This window comes from Hyaena hyaena, unplaced genomic scaffold, assembly GCF_003009895.1.
Source record: "Hyaena hyaena isolate Hyena2069 unplaced genomic scaffold, ASM300989v1 scaffold_200, whole genome shotgun sequence".
NCBI classification, from domain to species: Eukaryota; Metazoa; Chordata; class Mammalia; order Carnivora; family Hyaenidae; genus Hyaena; species Hyaena hyaena.
The window spans coordinates 1275504-1295338 of record NW_024080834.1 but is presented as its reverse complement, the minus strand read 5'-3'; the positions used below and the strand labels follow the sequence as shown (position 1 = coordinate 1295338).

The window sequence follows — 19835 nt, the reverse complement described above, 5'->3', positions numbered from 1 at the left end:
AATTCTTTCCTTTTGCCTAGAAAGCACTTTCTGCAGATACAGTCAGTTCTCATAAGCTATTCTTAAAAAAAAAAAAAAAGCATGAACTCTGTAAAACTTCCTTCAGCCTTTGAGATTTGTAAGATTTGGCTTTTACTATAACTTATGTCAAAACTAAGGACTAAAACCTAAGTGCAAACCTCCAAAAATATACCCTTTGTAAAAAAACTTGACAGCCTTTTTTTAAATTAAGAAGAGATCATGTGTTTTCAATGAGCAATGTGTAAATGTGCCAATCCATTTGTAAAAAAAATTTTTTTTTGCACAAAATGGTCCATGTTTACTATAGAAAATACAAAATATAAATAAGCCCAAAATTAAAATCCTCCATAATGCCATTAACCTCTCAGATTTTCTTCTGGGCAGAAACAGAAATACCTGTGTATTATTTCTCAAATGGTGTCACAGTCTGTGTGCTGCTTTCTCACTTTACAGCACAGCATGAAGGGTGCCGTGTACGGTATAGATTGGTCTTTACCTTCATTTTTAACAGCTGCACAATATTTATGGAGAAGACGTACGATTTATGGCCCCCAGTATTAAAAATTTCAATTGTTTCCAAATGCTTTGTTGTTTTATATAAACAGCCCTGCAATAAACATCCCAACACATATATCTTTGCTCACTTGTCCAATTATTTCCTGAGGGAAATTTCCTGGAAACGTAATTGCTGAGTCAGAATTTAAGTATTCTTAAAGCATTTGATATATCTTGCCAAATGCTCCTCCAAACAGTTGAAAAAATTTACATTTCCATCAACAAAGTATGAGATTGTCTATACCCAAAACCCTCACTGAGCTCATTCCTCTGAAGATTCCCTAATCAGTGGCTGGAAAATAGTTCTAATAAGCCTAAATATTTACATACTTGCTGGCAAAACAAAGAAATACCTTCTTAAAGCAGACATTTAATTTTTTAAATTCTGTCAACTTTTAGAAGTGCTATTTATGTTTGTTTTTCCTTAACTTCTTCCTATAGCAATACTCTATAATGAAATAAGGAAAGAATTTTTTTCCTCTTTTTTCCCCCAACTCTGTAAATAAGGATTTGCCCAAGACAAGAATACAAATCATAGTTAAAAACTATGGAGAGACTGACAATCCAATTTCCTCAGAAATCTAGGTATTTTCTCCCTAAAGCTAGCCGTGGGTTAACATGTCACTGACCCAAAGTTCACTGCCGTCATTCACTGGTGAGTAATGAATCCTGAAATTAATGCCAAAATGGAAGTTGTAAGCCACTTAGAGGGATGCTTCCATCCACCCACCCATTCACTGACCTATTCATTAATAAACATATAATGAGCTTGTACCTCATACAAAGTAGCATGGGGTAGGTTTATTTATTCATTCATTCAACAAATAATTATTAAGCAATTGTTCTATGCCAAACACTATTTTAAGCCTTGGTATAAGCTTTGAACAAGACAATAAGATCTATACTCTTCAAATACACTTCAGGAGAAAGCCTAGGTATGCTCGTCACAATGAACGAGACATGGTTCCAGGTTACCAAAAGTATTAAGAACACAGTAATCACACTAAGTATCATCTTTCCTAATTTCAAACTGATTTAGCATTTACGCATGTCAAAAATATTCTATGGACCAGAAACCTTTCCTGAGTTTGAAAGCTTTGTCTATATTTTTAAAAAAATTTTTAATGTTTATTTTTAAGAGAGACACAAGAGTACAAGTGGGAGAGGGTTAGAAAGAGAGAGAGAGGGAGACACAAAATCTGAAGCAGTCTCCAGGCTCCGAGCTGTCAGCACAGAACCCAACGTGGCTTGAACCCACGATCCATGAGATCATAACCTGAGCCGAAATCGGATGCTTAACGGACTGAGCCACGCAGGAGCCCTGAAAGTTTTTTATATTTTTATGGACCTTTCCTTTCCATAAGGTTAAGAAACCTTTCCTTAGTTTAAAAGCTTGTTACTTTTTTACTTCATGTCATTAAAATTCTGCAATGCTTTTTTTCCCTCTCTCTACATGAAAAAGTTTCTAATACGGTTTCAGAGTCTCGTTTTCCCCAGAACCTGCTAGTTTTATCAAGCATTTCACCCAAAATAATATTTCTTCTGTCAAATATTTGGCATGATTTTTGGGTAATGTTCCATGACAACTGAATGAGTATGCACTATCAAAATGCATCCTTTCCTCCTATCTCTATAATTAAATTTAAAATTAACATGCTGCTTTCTCATGCTTCATTCTGTTGTGTTTGCCTCAATTTCCCTTGGTTATGAAGCCTATTGGTTATGAATATGTATTAGTGTTTGCTGTCAAACTTGTGAACATCTTCTGGAGCAGAAGATTAGATATGTTATTTCAAAACGGATGCATCAGTTTAAGTCATCATCTGCTATGTTCACCTACCAACATTCATGAGAGACTGAACAACAGGAGACAGTAGCCTGCCAACCAAGGTTCATCTTGCTTTTTTATTTTTATTTTTATTTTTTTTTATAATTTTTTTTAATGTTTTATTTATTTCTAGGAGAGAGAGAGAGAGAGAGACAGCATGAGCAGGGGAGGGTCAGAGAGAGAGGGAGTCACAGACTGAAACAGGCTCCAGGCTCTGAGCTGGCAGCCAGCACAGAGCCCGACGCGGGGCTCGAACCCACGAACCGCGAGATCACGACCCAAGCGAAAGTCGGAGGCTCAACCGACTAAGCCACCCAGGCGCCCCGCTTTTTTATTTTTATTTTTTTTGCTTGCTTCAATGAATTTTAGTCAGTTTTAATTTTCATTTGCAGTATGATATCCATGATTTCCTCAGAGCACTGAGTGATTACAGAGCGACTTTGAGTTCACTTGTTGGCATTATACCCTTCTGTGAAGGAAGGTTAGGGTCTGAGTGGTTTTCAACTCCCACAGGGTAGGCATTCAATAAATACCTGTTGCCAGAATGAGGCAATGGATGAATATATTTTTACTATTTTTTTCCAGATTGCAGAAGAGACCCTCATCAGTTTTACTGATAACAGCAAGTTTCAGAAAGAAGTCAGAGTAATAAACAATGGTCAGGTTATAGAATAATACTGTGTAAAATAATGTTGGAAAATTGGAAATAATTCTAAATAAGGTTTGGGGTTGTCCCCTATGAGAAGAGGGACAAAAATGGATATCAGATGACTCTGAGCAATGTTATGGCTCTGCCCTCAACTCAAATGAAGCTGGACAAATCCCTTTGTTTAGATTTTTGTTTCCTCTCATGTAAAATGAAGGCAATAAAATAGGTCTCCACAGTCTGTCTCTTTCTAAAACTCAGTGAAAGGAAGTTGACAGAGAAACATTACTTAGTAGAAGATAGATGTATTTATAAAAGATGCTGTTTTTATATTCAGCATTACTTAAAGTCAGCACTGTTAGACACACATTTAGGAGAGTACCATGGAATTTTAAGGTTACTAACATATGCTGACATTTTAATGACATTTATCTTTGCTCTGAATTATGGTAGAGATAAGGTGCCCACAAAGCCATCTGCTATGCCTTGACCTGCTACAAGTAAGGTTCTATTTTTCCATGATTGAGACCTCAATACATACTCAGACACACACATTTTCCATTTTAGAATATGATTTGCACTGTTCTGCAATTTTCCTTTTTTCACTGAACAGTAAATCTTGACAATTTCATATGCTTGTCTAATTCTTTTTAAAAACAGCTGAATAGTAGGGCATATACTGTAATTTCCTTATCCATTCATTTATTGACAAACATTTGGGCCATTTAAAATAGTCCATTTTACTGACAATATTACAATGAATATCTTTGTACATAGAGTTTCCTGCACATGTCACAATTCATTTAGGATAGCTTACATTATTGGAACTGCTCATTCAGAAAGTACACATTTGATACATTTTACTTCTGATATAATCTGGAAAATTGCCTACCAAAAAAGCTTTGACAATTCAGTCTTAATAATAGTACCCATTTCCCTGAATCTTGGCCAACAGTATATATTAGTAATCTTTGCCAAGCTGATGAATGAAAAAAGATGTCTTCTTTTTTATTAGAGTTTCAAATCAAATACCTAATGAGTTTCTTTTCATACGATTAGCAGCTATTTGTGTGGCATTCTGTCCTTGAATACATAAAATATGCAAACATAGTTATGTAAAATAGAACTATATGTGATATGTGTATGTGCATTTATGGACAGAAATGAGTGAAAAATACACTGGAAAGATACAACATGAGAGTAGTTAACCTGGGGCAGAGCACCAGCTAAGGGTGGGCCATGGTAAGAAGCCAATTTCATGGGTGACTTAACTTTTTACAATAAGAATAATGTTTTCCTTATAACTTTGTTTTAATAATAAAGGGACTGTTAAAGAAATAGGAACATAAAAATGAATGAAATTGTATTTCACTGGTTATACTTTCTTTTTCTGTTTATTTGCTTTTCTCCTTTCTACTTCCAGGAAATAACCTTGTTCCTTTATTTATTGTATCCACTCCAGTTTCTCTACACCCTTGAAAAATTTCCTTCAGATCGGTCTCAGACACTCTGCTCTCTTCTCCTGATATCTCCTATGCACCCATAATGTCCATCTTTTGGGATCTATTGATCTCACACTGACTTCTCTCTGCCTGCCTGATCCTTCTACTTGGCCTTAAATAACAGCATTGTACATAATCAGGGCATATGCATTTAGAACAACAAAAAGAACATACAGAAAACTGCAAGAGGTGAGCAGAAACCTGGGAAGGTGATAATCCAGCCTTGGTCATGAGCGAAGACTTTCTTGAGAGAGCAGTATGTAAATATGAAGTATGAGGATGAGTTTGCTGGGAAATTGTGGGGGAGGGGGCAGGAATATTCTAAGCCAACCCCAGCATTTGTTAGGTCCTAAAATAGCAATACTATTAAATCATTCAAATAATTAAAATATGACCAGCATGACTTCAATAATTTGGGTAATTTTCCAGTGCTAGATAATTTTGTGACGGATCTGTTGGAACCATAAATTCAGACTAAACACCTGTGGGAAGGTAGAAAGGGATTGGATGAGGAGGTAAGGATTCCCCTGAAAGGAATAAATATTACATACTCTTTACAGTCCTAGGGAAGGAATGTAGCAAAATAGGTCTTTTCTGGCTTCCAGGCCCTATTTTCTGAAAGAAAATATTTTCTCAACTTCCAGGTAGGTTTACAGAAGGAGTAACCCCTTTGCCATATAAATGTGACCAGAAATGAGGAAGTGGAACAAATTAATGGGATACCATGAGAAGGATCCAATACAGTATTGTTCAATAGGACTCTCTGCAATGATAAAAACGTTCTATTAACTTAATTATCCAATATGATAGCTATTAACCACATGTGGCTACTGAGTACTTTAAATTTGGCTGATGCTTGTGAGGAACTGAACCATTCATTTTAGTAAATTCTTATTTTTTTCATTTTCACTTTAATTTAAATAACCACATGGGGCTCGTGGCCACCATGTTGGACAATGCAGGACTGGAGCAGTGTGGTGATCTGGCCTCAGAATTGTTGAGAGAATTAGGGAAGAGCAAGTGCACACATGGAAGGAGGAGGATTAGAGGAAAACAGTGACCCTGGTAATCCTCATTATTCATTGGTGCCCAGAGAGTGCAGATTGACGAGAGTCATATATCCATGAAATGGTGGTAACACATGATGAGGGAGGAATAGACCCTGAGGTGCTTGTGGGAGTGCGAAGCAGAGCCTTGAGGAAAAGTTGGAAATCACCAAGGGACAATCCAGAGGCTTCCTATTTCTAGCAACAGAGGTGGTGGGGTCTTGTGTTATCACTGAGTGTGATATCCTTGGTAAAGCATGACAAATGTGCGGTCAAAATGGCACGGATTACAGTTCTTCAGTTGCCTGATTTCTTTGTTTTTCTTTTTTAATTCTCAGGAAAATTGAAAAAGTAGGCTGTGCCCTTGGTCTACAGGTCTGGCTAAGTTGATACACTACAAGTGAATAGCAATGGGCACTGTACTGTCTTTCTCCCACCTTTATCGCAAGTCTCTTGGATGCCTTCTCTGCTCCAGTCCTGGCCAAAGCTCAAGGTTAAAATATTTGTTCACCTAAACCATTCTTCATCACCCTCTCTGACCCAGATCAATTTTTATAAGTGTCTGCCCCAAAAGCACATAGAGAAATGGGAAAGGGCATGAAGCTGTTAGAACTCATCACAAAATTCCGCAAAATGTCAGCAGCGTTTAAGAAGGCCAATCTGTCATGTGTGTTGACAAATAACTTTACCTGTTTTTGTTTTGGTGATGACATCGCCTGCTAATCTCAACCATGAATTCTAGCAAGTCAAATAAAACCTCCAAAGAATCTCAGTCATTTCCTATTGTGCCAGCTGCGGTGGTATTGGATTTGCTTTGTGTGATTACCGTATGTTGGGTGAGCAGTAGGGGAGACCCTCAGAGCTTCACTGATTTTCTGTTGCCATCAAAAATGGTTTTTCTGATTTCCACTAAGAGAGTTGGGGTGAGAAGTGCTCTGACCTACTGCCTTTGTTTAGAAGGTCATGAATTGACTGAGGCTGCTGAATGCACAACTAGGTTCTAGATTAAGCTTTACCTGTTTACCTTCTCATAAGCCTCCATTGAGATGTCTTTCTTTTTTTACTTATTTTTTAAAATTTTACTATATGTTAATTTATTTTTGAGAGGGTGGGACAGAGTGCGAGCAGCAGAGGGAGAGAGAGAGAGGGAGACACAGAATCCAAAACAGACTCCAGGCTCTAAACTGCCAGCAGAGCTGGACACGAGGCTTGAACTCATGAGCCATGAGATCATGACCTGGGCTGAAGTCACATGCTTAACTGACTGAGCCATTCAGATGTCCCATAATATGCCTTTAGAAAGGGGAGGGGGGTAGGGAAGCAGTAAGTTATTCTTATTTTTTTCTTTTTTTATTCCACCTTTTCTCTACATTCATTTTATTGCTGATTATTTGCTGATTGCCCATTAATCTCAAGTTGCCAGGGCTGAGCACCTGTGTGTTTTTAACTTAACATGCTTGTTTTGTTGACCAAGTCCTTATCCTACTGGATTCCTGTAGGATATGTTCCTATGTTCCTCTCACAGCAACATCCCAAAGAGAGGTTGCCTTGTGGCCAGTGGGAGCCGGGCCGTACATACAATGAGCTGGAAAGTTGACAGTCTGTTCCTGGGTTCTGGCTCTGCCCCATGGGGTAATTCAGTTAAATATTTTTGAGCTTCATTCTTCTTGTGTGCAAATGGGAAATAAAAATGTCTACCTTGCCTACATTCCAGGCTGGTTAGAGGATCAAATAACAGAAAGCCTACAGAAGTGCTTTATAAAATCTTACCATACTTGAAAGATATTAAATTTTTTATTCATCATTTTGACCTCCACTGGTTTCCAGAAAGAGTTTTAGTTCAGTTACAATGAAGGTACATAGGCAGTTAGATCATTAAAGCAAAGATAAAAGAACAGGAGTCATATAATGAAAATAGCAGATAATTGTTCCAGAAAAATCAATGTTCAGAAGAGTGGATGTAGAAAAATCTACGTTGAATTGAACCCTAAATTCAAACCTCCTGGCAGTTAAGGCAAAACACAAAACACTGTTAGGCACATGACTCTCCTTAATCTATGAGAGGAAGCGTGTTGGTTTATTAGGAGAGATGGAACTTTTCCTACCATTCAACTCTAAGGATTGGGGATGAGTCTGTTTTCTGGGCACAATCTGTGTACGCTTTCTAGCTGGCCTTGCAGTTGGGTTGTGCCCGGGGTCCATGAAAACCTTCTACATGTGACCCTTCATGCTCTCCCTCCTGCTACTAGCTTGATGCATGGCAATCATGGAAGATGAGAGATGGAAGGAGACTGGGCACCCAATCCTTACCTGGAGCTGCCCACCAAGTAGAAATAATCTCCTTTCTACTTTATATGAGTAAGAAATAAACCTCTACTGTATATGAGCTATTATGTATTTTACACAGTTTGCACATACTATGAAAATAAAAATAGTCTAATGTGAAACTGTATTGGATAACATGATACAGAGTCTTTACCTATCAGTTTTACCAAAAAAAGATTTTTTAAAATGATCTTCCTGAACTGTCTCCTATTTTGTCAGAGACAAGAAAAATCTAATAGTTGTAAGGAAAATGAATGACACAAAGATGGGGGATTTTGTGTTTGGGATGGTAATAACTGGAGTAGAAAAGAAAGAAGCAAGAGACAAGAATTCTTCTGGAACAGGAGATATGCCCAAAAAGACTTGTTTGTTGGGGACTTTAATAGTGAAGATGCAATGAGCAATGAGAAGGCTGAGAGAAGACTGGAGCCTTAAGGAACTGGGAGGAATCTTGACAGATTAGAAAGAAGGACAAATAGGGGCACCTGGGTGGCTCAGTCAGTTAAGCGTCCAACTTCAGCTCAGGTCATGAACTGACCACGGTTCATCCGTTCAAGCCCCATGTTGGACTCTGTGCTGACAGCTCAGAGCCTGGAGCCTGCTTTGGATTCTGTGTCTCCCTCTGTCTCTGCCCCACCCATGCTTGTGCTCTGTCTCTCTCTTTTCCTCAAAAATGAATAAACATTGGGAAAAAAAAAAGGACAAGTAAAGCAAAAGTAGGAAAGAGCTAAATCCAACTTTCCATATTCCCTTAGAGTCTACACTGCCTGGCAGGGTCTCAGAACACTCAGTCTTGTCCTGTCGGAGCAAGGAGGCCTCATTCATAGGCTCAGCTCTAGAATCTGTCTATAGGCAGACTCTAGGGAATTTTATAAAGACAATCAAGTGTAAGGATATCATAAATTCTATGGATTTAATTGTTTTTCTTATATCTGAAGCACAATTTTCAGGAACTGCAGAATTGCCTTCTGGACTTCTCTGGTGTTTTGAGACGGAGTTAGCACAAGTGCACTGTGCAGATTCCATTTACCCCAGAGATGGGTTTGTTCTGAGAACCTCCCTGAACATCTCTGGGGATGTTTAAAATTCTGCTAGGATTTTTGCCACACCTTTCTCAATGTTTTACGCTTTGAGCATAAATAGCTAATCTTTTGCATGTGGTTTAGATTTCATTTCTAGCTATTTAAGCTAAAGATTTAACAGGGCTTGGGCAAATAGTCATGGAGTAGACAGGTTAGGCCAGTCCCTCGTTCTGTGCCCGCATACTTGGCCAGAACAGAAGTTCCAGGAGATGATATACAGACACAGGTGTTGACAGAGGTAGGTGAGGACCCAACGAGGTGAGTCCAGCAGGGTAGGCAAACCACCGTCCCAGGCCAAACAGGCAGCAGGGCATCCAGGACCAAAGAACAGAAAGTCCTGCCATGCAGAGGTCAACAATGCAGAATTCAAGGGAAGAAATACTCAGAAATCTACATAGCCAGACTCTCAGAAGAAACTCAATATGTAACAGGTGTCACTGGGGCTCTTCCAAAGTTCCATTTCCCTTGGACCATCATTTCCACTTATTTGCATTCCTCTAAAATCATCAAACCACAGCCATCTTTCTTTACGTAATAGCTATAGCTTTTGAAGTATCTAAGAAAATGTAAAATATGGTGGACATCAAAATAATATGAACATCCAGACACGATATCATTTCTCTAAGCGTTGCGGCAGGAAAGATCGAGTAACAACCATTTTACAATTCTTTGAAGAATATAAGTTTCATTCTGTTATGGTTGATATATGGCTTTTTGGACACCATCACCTGAAAGGAAAGGAAATTTCTAGTACTTCTATCCAGGTAACTTCTTTGTTCTAAAGATAAGGATCGATTTAAATAAAATTTAAAAAAATAAAGATGAGGATCAAGACATCAGTTAAAATCTTTTGAATGCTAATAAAATATGAAATAAGAGATGAAGAATGATGCCTTTGTGCTCTTCTATGTGAATTTGTCTTTGCAACTCATTGCTTCCACTTCCTACAGCAACCCAAAGGAATGTAAAAGCACAGTTGTGTTATTCGAGGTTTAAATCCCTTTAGGAAATGTATGAGATAGAATCAGGAGAATGTTAGATGTCATGTGGTTCAACATCTACTCACTGAATAGTACTGATGTTAATTGAGCCCTTACTCCACATCAAGCACTCTTCCAAGTATTTTTCAGATAATATCTAATCTTCACCACAAGTCTATTGTCCCCATGTTAGAAATAAAGGAAACTGAGGCCCAAAGGGTTTAAGTAATTTGCACAAAGACACATTGTAAGTGGGATTTAAATCCATGAAATCTGATAAAAGAGCTTACACACTGACTCCGAGTCATTTATACCCCTTCACAACACATGCAAGCATTACTTGCTTTATTCCTAAATGTTAGTACTAAGATTCATACCGTGTGTACATTTCATTTGGAAATACATATGAAGCATTCAATACACAATTCAAAGACCCAACTCCCCATTTTTCAATTAAGGATATGGACTTTATCTAGTATCTGACAACTCTTCAGCCTCAAATAAACAATCTGTATACAAAAAAAAAAAAAAAAGAGGAGATAAAGAGATCTAGTGCCAGAATCTTGGCATTTCAAGAGCATGTCCTTAATGATTAGACTATAAATCACTACCTTTACAGTTCCGTGTTGCAGGACAGCTGCTTAGGGCAATTTTTCCTTTTACAGAAATCCACACCTGTGGCCTGTGGGCCTAATGTTCATGACAGATGGACTGAGCTCCCTTGAAATCATCAAGTGTATCATCCTTCTCTAAGTATCCATGCTGTGTTTGGAAATCATACCATCTCAAGGGCCTCACTTTCAGTCCTGGGCACACATTTGCCATTGGATTATTCCATTCTGTGTCTGATGAGTCTGAAAAATGGACAGACTTCATTTTCTCTGAGAAGTGTATCTGCAAAGCTCAATTTCTTTTTTTAAAACTGTCATTAGATTTTCTATGTTCATGCAAGCTCCAATTGCAACCTCTTCTCTCTCAGTAATACCTGCTTTTCCAACTGGTAATTTCAAGATAAGTGATCCAGTCTTTGAAACATTTAAAGTAAAAAAAAAAAAAAAAAAGTCTTGAGATTGATTATTCTGTTTCATTGGCTTCACTTCAGGCTGATCAGTGGTTTGAAGAGAACACCCACCCCCACCCTTGGGCAGCAGTTTCACTCTTGAACACATCAACTTTAGGATGTCGACTCTCCTAACAGACCCTAGAATTCAGATTCTTTGTGTTCTAGCAGAACAAACCACCACATTTCTGTTCATGGCAGAGTCAAAGCTGTCATAATCTGCTGTTAACGTTTTCTGAATGTCCTCAAGCTCTCAAAATGTTTGCTATGTCTATCAAAATATGCCAGATCCATTTGGGGCATTGGACATGAGCAGCACTGAAATTTTTCAGGCAAATGGGGTTGGGCGAATAGCAAATATATGGCAATTAAAATGAGGAAAGTGTAGGGGAGAGCATGTCTTTGCTACTAAAAATGATGGATTATATTATAAAGAAATGATTTATATAATTAGGACATTAATTTATCTTTATAGGTAGAATCTAACTGGTTATGCAAAACAGGGTACAGCAGACTTTTTCAATAGTTAGCAACTCTTTTGAGGGGAGATAGCTGAAGATTAAAATTTATGTCAATTACAGACTGATATAATTGTTACATTTCATCATGCTTTATTAATTTCAAGGTGGTATTCCAAAATATTGAATGTCTGTCTCAAATTAATGTGGATACTCCCAAGCACCCTCAGAGGAGCTTCTCAAGTCCTGAGAACATATTTTAGCAAACATAATGAAGTAGAAAGAAGGGGGCTCATGTCTACCTAAATTCCACAGCACGAAAGAGCTCTTCTTCGTATTCGCATGAGAAACTAAAAATCATTTTGACGAATGCGGTTTACCATGCACAGGTGCAGCATTCCAGATTAATTAGCTAAGATAGCAAGAAGGAATTTATTTATTTATAGTTAAAATTCCTAAGGTCTATTTTATATGTAGTAATAAAATGAAAACTTTACATCTTGTTTTGATTGGCATATTTACCAAATATTTTCCAAAAAATGTGGGAGACGGTCCCTTGCACGGGATCTTGGGACAATGAAGTGTCCCTCAAAATGGAGTCACTTGGAGTCAAGCAGGGGAGAATGTGTACAAACTGCCTATTTGCATTTCCAGACTTCCACTTCCATGCTACGTGTAAGGACAGTTGGTTCCCACTCACAACCATAACCTTTGGGTTTCCAAAAGGATGGTGATCTCTGAGAAAAATTTTGTCTAAGAATTAATACTTCCTTGATAGCAAGGATATTCAACGGTAGCAATTTTGACCTAAGTCATATTATTTGACCCACAGGACTGAGGGCTAAATTTCCTCCTGTGTGAAATCCAAGCCTGACCAAGTCTTTTCAATTCTGTCTGTTCTTTTAATTTTTTTTAATATTTGCTTATTTTTGAGAGAGAAAGAGAGACATAATGTGAGCAGGGGAGAGGCAGAGAGAAAGGGGGACCCAGAATCTGAAGCAGGCTCTAGGCTGTCAGCAAAAAGCCCGACGTGGGACTCCACCTCATGAACCACGAAATCATGACCTGAGCCCAAGTCAGACATTTAACCAATTGCGTCACCCAGGTGACCCTTCAATTCCCTGTCTTCACCATTAAATATATAAACAATTTTAAGGGAAGAACATGTTTCATCCTAGTTTTCATGAGCAATTTAAACTCTCCAGTAATTAAGATTAAGGCTTACCTCAAAGGCACTCTGTATTTTGAGAAAGTCGCCCACACTGAGTAGGTTTTCAAGCAGGGTGGGGTGTCGGTCTTCATCTGTGGCCACACCTCCTGATCCCTCCGGGCTCTTTGACCGCAGCTGTGGCCCCTTGTTCAACTCAAGTGCCTTCTGGTAACTCATAATGTCTTCACCTCTTTTCAGCTGCCTTCAAATATTTCTATACTTTTTTTTTCATTCAACAGGTGGCTTTGAAAAGAAACCCAATTTAGCAAAAGAATTCCAAAATCAAAGCACATTTCAAGGCAGACAATTAAGAGGCAAAACGTTCAAGCCAAGAGATAGAGAGTAAAAGCCCTCAACCCCCACATGTCTTTAACCCCACCGTTCATTTTCAAAATCTACAATCGAATCCTTTTAAAACACTCCTCCTTATATTCTCTTTAATCTAGATTGATTAAAAATGGGTAAACCTTCCCTGTTTATACCAACTGATACAGAACGCAGCTTGTAAATCTCATTTGAAACGCATTAGAAAAGCAACTTCTTGAAATCTCTTTGGCTAACCTTGCTTGTATTAACATGTCAGGGTTTTAAACTCCATTTTCTTGTGTGACTTGCAGCTGCAAGACTTCTGTCCCAATGGAGGGCTTGCCTCCGACAGCCACCTTACCAGCGATGTTGAATTCTTTGTTTTCATCTGCTCCTGCTGCCTTTGTGTGTTTCCTGGCAACCAAAGTAAAGCCAACTAAAACTTTGCCTAACCCTCCCCAGCCCCCACTCCTGCCCACACAACTAATTACTGACCTGAAGATTTCAATGTGTGATGTAAATGTTGTTTTTTATTTTTAAGGACAATTCAGCGCCCTCTGTTTTATATAATATTTTTTTTAACGTTCATTTTTGAGAGAAAAAGGGAGAGACAGAGCACGAGCAGGAGAGGGGCAGAGAGAGAAGGAAACACAGAATCCGAAGCAGGCTCCAGGCTCTGAGCTGTCAGCACAGAGCCCAAAATGGGGCTCGGACCCACAAACTTTGAGATCATGACCAGAGCCAAAGTCAGAAGCTTATCCAGCTGAGCAACCAAGGCATCACTCAGCTCCCTCCTTTTTAACTAAACTTCATTGCTCTGTTATTTAAAAGCAAGCTTTTAAAGTTGCTTTTATATATAACACACAAGTTTATAAATATATTTTATGTAATTTACATTCTGGAATTTTATGTTTTCCACATAGGAAACATTTTATTCTTAATTAAAAAGAATCTGATGCAAGGCGCCTGGGTGGCTCAGTCGGTTGAGCGTCCGACTTCAGCTCAGGTCATAATCTCGCAGTCTGTGGGTTCTAGCCTCTCGTCAGGCTCTGTGCTGACAGCTGAGAGCCTGGAGCCTGTTTCGGATTCTGTGTCTCCCTCTGTCTCTGCCCCTTCCCTGCTTGCTCATTCTCTCCCTCTCCAACCCCCCCCTCTCAAAATTAATAAACATAAAAATATTTTTTAAAAATCCAATCCTTAATTTCTGTCTTAGTTTCTATGTATCTAAAAATGGGTATATTGGTCAATTCATTGAATAAAAGGGGAAAAAACCACAACAGAACAGATAAACTTTGTAATAAAAGCACTTACAGTATCATCAATGGTTCAGCTATTATTAAAGAAAGAGGGAGAATAAAAGGTAACTTTTTTTTTCAGTATTTACCATATGCTGGGCACTACACCAAGCACTTTGCATTCTTTTTCTTGTTTAGCTTTACAACAACCCTGCAAAGAAGACAAGATAGACAAGATCACCCTCCCCACTTTACAAGGGAAGAGAAAAAGAAAATGCCAAAAGCCACAAGAGTTCATACGGTATGGAATACGGGGGAAGGCTCCCAGGCTTCAGCAACCGTGCCCTAGATGATGTCCCCTCTGCACCTGTTGTTCATTTTTGCAAAACTGGAGGTCACTCAGTTTTGAAGGAACTCAAGTTCCTTCCAGCTCTGTCATTTCTATGAGCTGGTGTTCACAAGGCTATGGTGATATGCGGTACATATCCTAGAACACAGAGAAGGATGCATCTTAAAGGCATTCCTATACCAATTTTAGAAAAAAAAATATATATATATATCATTCATGCATCCATTTAATTAGTCTTGCTCTCCGTCCATTGTTCATTCCAAAAACCATTTATTACAAACTTACTGTATGTCATGTCCTGAATTGGACCTGGTGTCTGCGCCTGAGGGGTTTATCGGCTTGTAGGAGCAATTACCTGGCTAGTTCATCTTTCATGCCAATCCCAACCGCTTGCTGTTTATGGTGCTGTGTCGAGAAAGATTCTGAAGTCATATCTAGGCTCAAAGGAAAGGAGTGGCATTATAGATTACAGATATGTATCACGGGCACAGAAGGGCAAAGGGGACATGTTTGCCACAGATTTCCTGATTTAGACCTTCATGTAAGCTAGAAAAATGTCATTAAGCCCTAATATTGTAAATTCCCCTAAGCTATCTCACATAGGAACAAAAACAGTCCTTTTGAACATCCTAATTAGAAAACTAATGATAGTTTGGATCAGTCTCATAAATGTTTGTAAAATATTTTATAGTGATATTCTGGAGCACTGGGCTTTATCCACGAAGAGATACTAATGAGGGAAGGCTGAGGAAATAGAAAAGCCATTCTATGAAGCTGTACCAGGAGAGGTAGGCATCCCACTGGCTAACAATGCAAAATTCTCTAATTATTCTTAGACAGTCATACTGCCTGGCCTACTTAGCTGCCATGAAGATGCAGCTCTAAATGTTTTCATTAGTCAAAACAGGGAAGTATAATGAGGAGCTAATAAATTCCTGCCGAAGTTAATCAATCGACACAGTTTTCGTTAGGTAAAATTACGGCGTTAGACATAATTCTTGATCATAAAGTCTTAAATGGCTTTAACCTTCTTTGTAACTGTGTGGTTAATTTTCAGGTTAAACTTCCACCGCATTGTAAAATCCATAACTAGCCTCTTGACTCTGCTCAAATTTACCTTCCTGCTTGCCAGGAATCAATTATGCTTGTGTGAAAACCTGCCCCACGCCCACTCCAAGACCAGGCTCTGAGGGCGAACCTGCAGTGATGAAGACAGTCTGTGCTCTCCAGGCGTGGCCGCTTCAGTCCGGAGAGAAGGCTGCCAAGCTAGGGGACAGCTGCTCCCCTCCCCTCTAGGGACCCGTCACCGCAGACCACCTCGGTGGTGCGCTCCCAAAAGCTGAGGCATCCGCTCGCCTGTGCTTCCTTTGGAAACTTGGGGCCGAATCATTCTCCCCACTGAACACATTCTCATAAGTTCCTTATCATGACTCTCCAGTCCACCCTGTAATTTACACCCACCAGGGCAAATGTTGGCCTCCCTTACCTCCAATTCCCCTTCCCCTCACACTGAAGCCTATCCTTACTTAGCATTCTTCATCTTTGCCTAGAATCTCCTTGCACCTCCTCATGTTGACAGAAAACAGTTTTCCCTCCCCAACCCACTCTTCTACCAAATTATCTCTGGTCAAGTCTGTCCCAGTCCCCACCGAGGGGATGGCAGAAGGCTGTCTTCCCCTGAGTCCTTGTTTCTTGAACCCATGCCATCCCAACAAGGCCCGGTGGCCAAACACCCCACAGCTCGGTTTAAATACAACCTCCTGCTAGAGTCCGAGGGAAAGCACTAGGCTTGCCTTTGGCCACTTTTAAGCCCTCAATAAATATTAGCGTCTTTCCTTCCTTGTTCCTGATCCTCCCCGTTTGAATTAATTACTCATTCCACTCTGCAACCGCAGCGTTTTGTTTATACTTTAAGCACAGCACTTTTTCTTTCCACCTTGCAGTATAATTAGTTGCCTGTGTATCTCTGTCTCCTACTACATTAGCCCTCCAAGCACAAGGATGATACCTCACTAATACTCTGAACTTACATTGCCAACACGGAGCTTTGCATAAACCACATGGCAGTACAGTCATGTGGCTCATTTGTAAACTGGGATGGGCAGAAAGGTCACTTCACCAACAGCTCTGAGTTTTGAGGGAAGGATCCTGGGAATAGGTGGTGCTGAGTCAGACACAGAAGCAGGATTCCATGAAAAATAAAATGAATGAGGGAAACAAAAGACTGCATCTTCAAAGCACATAGAACAAATCATTTAAGTGCTTTTGCGACAAAGTGTTTTTTATGCATACAGTTTCTATGCAAGGTGGAAATGTGTTGCTACCCTGTTCAGTCCAAGACACTGCTCTAGGTGCCAGAAAAGCAGCGATGAATGAGACACACCCACCATTGCTCAGAGACATAACATCAGAGCAAAAGGTTGGTTTTAAATTAATCCTATCTTTTGAGAAAGCAGGTCCTCAGCGAACTCTTAGGCCATATATATAATGCTTGCCTCTTGATCTGCTGCACAATGTCCCTAGTAACAAAACCGTATTTTCATGACAGCATTTCTCAGACTCGTCAAGTATTTGAATACTGAGAATTCACAAAATAATGATACCCTAAAATAACTATATAATTTTGCAATAAATTGCCTATGATCAGTTTATAATTTGGCGGTGGCAGCCACATTTAAAGCAGAATTTAAAATTAAGCACATTCTGGGGCGCCTGGGTGGCTCAGTCGGTTGAGCGTCCGACTTCGGCTCAGGTCATGATCTCACAGTTCGTGGGTCCGAGCCCCGCATCGGGCTCTGTGCTGACAGCTAGCTCAGAGCCTGGAGGCTGTTTCGGATTCTGTGCCTCCCTCTCTCTCTGATCCTCCCCTGCTCATGTTGTCTCTCTCTCTCTCAAAAATAAATAAAATAAAATTAAGCACATTCTAATTATTGACAAGGATTTCTACCACCTGGAAAAGCATATTCTACCACTGTGCTTTTCTTGTGTCAGTAGACGCGTAGGATCCACTGAACTGGATGTTGAAAATCACTGCTTAAAAATATTCTCAAGTTCAATATTTTTATGCAAACTATGATGGGTATTCCCAACAGTTAATCCCTTTTTGAACACCTCTTTGGTTTAACAAGCCCTTCTCCTTGAAGTCTGTCCATGGCCAAAGTACATGTGGGCTGTCTGCACGGGCTCACCAGGGAGCCACTTTCTGGGCAATTACTCTGAACTAGGTTACCAAGTTCCTTTATGGTACCTCTCTGAGAGGACACTGCATTTTATTCTACTAGGAGCTTTAGAGCAGTTTGTCAAAGTCACCTTGATATCGAACACTTGCATCCTTGTGTAGAACCACTAACACATAGTCATAAAATCATTGCCATGAAAGGAGTGACTAGAAATCCAGTAAACATTTATTGATTTTCTCTTTGAAGAAAGACTGAAAGCAGGTAGGTTGAAAATGAAAAATTATCGAGTTCCAACGACTGTTAGGCACTTTCACAAATGTTATTTTATTTAAACCTCATGATATCCCTGTAAGATACTTAATATTTTCCAACTTTTTTTAGTGATGGAATAAAACAAGATTAAGTATCTTGCCCAACCTTACACAACTCGTAAATTGCATAATATAATAATGCCATGATATGGTCTCTGCTTAGACTTCATATCGATGATTTCATTTAATTCACTTTGATATCCTTTGATGTGGGCACTATTATGGTCATCATCTTATAGATGGAGAAGCTGAGACTTAGATGGATTAAATAATTCATCTAAGATCACCCAGCAAAGAAGTAGAAAAGTTGGAATTGAAAACCCAGATCCTTTTATGTATTCCATAGTGTAAAGCCATGTGCAGAGAAATCTGCTAAACACCAGGGTAAATGCAATTCCACTTTGAAAGCTGAGAGGTATAAGAAGTGAGGAGATGGAAAGCATACACTAGATAATGAAGTCTGCAGTTTAGAATTTGGAGTCAGAATACCAGGGTCACGTCTTTGTTCTCTCACTTTCGGACTATGATCTTGAGCAAACTGAGTAATGACTCAAACTAAAGATAGCAACATTGTTTATCTTAGAATTGTTTTAAGGTTAAAATGAGATAATAGGGTCAAAGCTATATATAAATTATAAATAATGCACATGAATTAGCATTAATATTAGCACATAGTCCCAGGAAGGTAAATTCCCTGCAAATTCAGGGAGATCAGGTAGGAGTTCATGGAGGGATTGGAATATTGTAACTGTGAGACAGAATGAAGCAAAATAATCCACATTATGGTATTTTGTATTGAAGCTGAGCTTCCATAATCATTTTCATTGCTTCTAGGAACTTCTTACATCTAAATTCATCCCAGAGAGAACAATGTCATATCATTTTTTTCAAGATTAGTTACTAAATACAATTAGTGTGGTGTGTGTGTGTGTGTGTGTGTGTGTTATCACTTTGAATAACATTTTCTGCCTTAGGATTGCTAATGGCAACTATCAAAGTTTTTTCTAGGAAGACCTGGTCTATTTGGCACTGTCCGAATCTATTTTTAATAATAACAGAAATAACTTTTTTCCCATAACCAAAGCAATGTAACAACTGTCTGTCATAATGTGACCTTCTTAGACTGTTTGAGTGCCCAAATCTTCAGCATTAGATGTTTTATTTATAAAGCATTAAAAACTTTATTCTAGAAGGGAAGTGGATTTTAATTCAATATGAATTCTCTGAGTGGCTTAGTGTCAGAGAAGATATTACATATACATATACATATACATATACATATACATATACAAGAGAGACAGAAACAGAGATGGAGAGAGGAGATGTATAAGAGTATATGACTGGGAGCTTCTTATACGAGTTACCTCGCAAGGGAGGACCATGGGCAGCCACAGTGCTGTGGGTGGGCACTGACCACTAACTGCGGTGGCAGAGGATTAAAATGCAGAGATAAGACTAAAAGTGGGGCGCCTGGGTGGCTCAGTTGGCTGAGCAACCGACTTGGGCTCAGGTCATGATCTCACAGCTGGTGGGTTCGAGCCCTGCATTGGGCTCTGTGCTGACAGCTAGCTCAGAGCCTGGAGCCTGTTTCAGACTCTGTATCTCCCTCTCTCTCTGACCCTCCCCTGCTCATGCTCTCTCTCTCTCTCTCTCATAAATAAATAAAACATTAAAAAATTAAAAAAAAAAGAAAAAGACAAGCGAATACGCCCCCTGTCAATAAAGTCCAGGCACTTTTCAGC

At 39.1% G+C, this 19835-nt stretch overlaps 1 protein-coding gene across 1 annotated transcript in view; it reads right to left on the bottom strand.

The window, feature by feature from the left end:
• The window catches only part of WDR49 (WD repeat domain 49), a 145855-nt gene extending 132965 nt beyond the window's left edge, over positions 1-12890 (bottom strand). Inside the window, exon 1 of the mRNA XM_039241936.1 lies at positions 12729-12890. Coding sequence (XP_039097867.1) covers positions 12729-12890 — 162 coding nt within the window. The remainder of the gene's footprint in view (positions 1-12728) is intronic.
• Positions 12891-19835: the final 6945 nt, after the last annotated feature.